The sequence below is a fragment of the Sinocyclocheilus grahami genome, unplaced genomic scaffold (assembly GCF_001515645.1).
Source record: "Sinocyclocheilus grahami isolate Dianchi unplaced genomic scaffold, SAMN03320097.WGS_v1.1 scaffold4140.1, whole genome shotgun sequence".
Taxonomy (NCBI): domain Eukaryota; kingdom Metazoa; phylum Chordata; class Actinopteri; order Cypriniformes; family Cyprinidae; genus Sinocyclocheilus; species Sinocyclocheilus grahami.
In genome coordinates this window covers 4,826-6,723 of record NW_015509135.1, presented here as the reverse complement: position 1 = coordinate 6,723, position 1,898 = coordinate 4,826, and the positions used below count along the sequence as shown (strand labels likewise).

The 1,898-nt window shown below is 42.0% G+C and overlaps 1 protein-coding gene across 1 annotated transcript in view; it reads right to left on the bottom strand.

Annotated features, from left to right (window-relative positions):
- Positions 1-498: 498 nt before the first annotated feature.
- The window catches only part of LOC107576676 (nucleolin-like), a 3,467-nt gene continuing 2,067 nt past the window's right edge, over positions 499-1,898 (bottom strand). Inside the window, exons 5-9 of the mRNA XM_016262817.1 lie at positions 1,535-1,676; positions 1,292-1,428; positions 984-1,110; positions 771-901; positions 499-683 (exon numbers count right to left, since the gene is read on the bottom strand). Of these exons, the coding sequence (XP_016118303.1) occupies positions 514-683; positions 771-901; positions 984-1,110; positions 1,292-1,428; positions 1,535-1,676 (707 nt within the window). The 3' untranslated portion in view covers positions 499-513. The remainder of the gene's footprint in view (positions 684-770; positions 902-983; positions 1,111-1,291; positions 1,429-1,534; positions 1,677-1,898) is intronic.

Genomic DNA, 1,898 nt, shown 5'->3' with positions numbered 1-1,898 from the left:
GGAAAAAAAAAAAAAAAAATAGACCAAAGCAAAGTCAGCACAGCAAAAACACTTGACACTTGAATGTGGCTATATTCAGGGATGATAGTTGGGTATGGGGGCATAATTTTAATAGCGTAACCAATTTAAATGGTTATGGCCTGTTCACGCAACAAATTAGTGAAATTTTAATTCGAGCAAACGGCTGTTAAACGCCAACACAAATTTGCATGTCGCCAACAGTTTTTTGCATTTGAATGGAAATTACAATAAATAAACCTATTAAAAAAAAAAAAGAAAACTGACAAAACCAGTAAGATTCAAGCTTTTTGGTTGCCACCATTGCATAAAACTGCAACTTGGTGGCACTCAGAACAAATTATTTTGCTAAACAGCAAATGGCAGAACATTATTCCAGGTGTCAAAAAAGGACAAACATTTTAATCTCGATTCAACCGCAAAGGCCATTTAGGCCAAATACTTTGACGAGCCTTATTTTACGATCAAATCATCCTACAGACCTAATCAACTCGTCTACACATCTCTGATTGCATTAATGAAGCACCGGACGTACCCCTTCGGTCTGCCGTTGTTCTGCGGTATTCTGATGGACACGGCCTTCTCAAACACACTCTGGAGGGCCTCTTCAGTCGCGCTGAACGATAGGTTGTTTACAACCAGGACTTTGCTTGTAGAACCAGCGGCTAAATGAGCAGAAAACAAGACATTCCGTTAACATTCATAATAAAACTCAGTCAAACCGAACAAAACTGCACCTAGTTATCGCTCACCTCTGCCACCCTGCCGACTCTTTTCTCCGGTGAAGTCTACGATGATGGATCGGCCCTGAACATCTGACCCTTGCGCCTCCTCCATAGTCTTCTCAGCGATCGCCTCAGACTTGAACTCCAGGTATGCGATGCTGTACCCAAAGAGAACATCAGTCAAGAATTCCTTTAAAAGACGCATTGTTAATAATGCAAACAGCCATGGCTTAGTCTTACCCTCTACTAGAACCGTTGCTGCCCATCGGTATCCTAATATCAGTAGCCTGGTCAAAGACTTCCTGCAGTTCCTCCTGCGTTATGGAGTACGGCAGGTTCTTTACGAACAAAGTGCGTGAATCTCTCTCTGAGGAAAGACAACCGATAAAACATTGGCGTCTGCGAGCGCCATGTTTGCCGTACCACATAAGCAGCGGCTCCAGATCAGCACTTGACTATCTTACACCCACACGGGAGTTCGGGAAAGTGAAAAGCGGTCATCATTTCTGGTTGGATTCACATTCAAAGCAATAGCTGAGGGATGTTACCTTTCTTGTTTTCCAGGGAGTTTTCTTTGCTTCGGGCTTTGTCGAGTTTCACCGGTAGGCCCATCAGCTTCTTGCCATTGAGCCCCAAAGCCTTCTGCAGCTCTTCCTCTGACGCAAAGTCGACATAGCCAAATTTCCTTCAGAAGACATTAAGAAGCTTGAATTAGGAGTCAAAATCAAGTCACAACTCCTTTACAACGACAAAACAGACTTAAAGATGATATGCAACAACTTTCTCCTTACTTGCTACCACCAAGTCGGACGTCCTGAATTTCAAGGCCTTCCTTTGAGAAGAACTTTGTGATTGCGGACTTACTTTCATCAAAGTCTTTATTGGAGTTTAAGTTGCCCAAGAAGAGACTGAAACCTGAAAATTTATAGCAAAGTTAGTTCGCCAAACCAAGACAAAGAAACAGCCTTTTATCCCCTTAAACCAGCATCAGAATCAATATGAAAGCTCACATCACGTTTCAGTATTAAGTCCCTTTAAATCATCATATGTGGTTTAAAAGGAACTCCACTACTTTTGAAAACTGGATAATTTTCCATCTCCCCTAGAGTTAAAACAGTTGAGTTTTACAGTTTTCGAATCCATTCAGCCGATCTC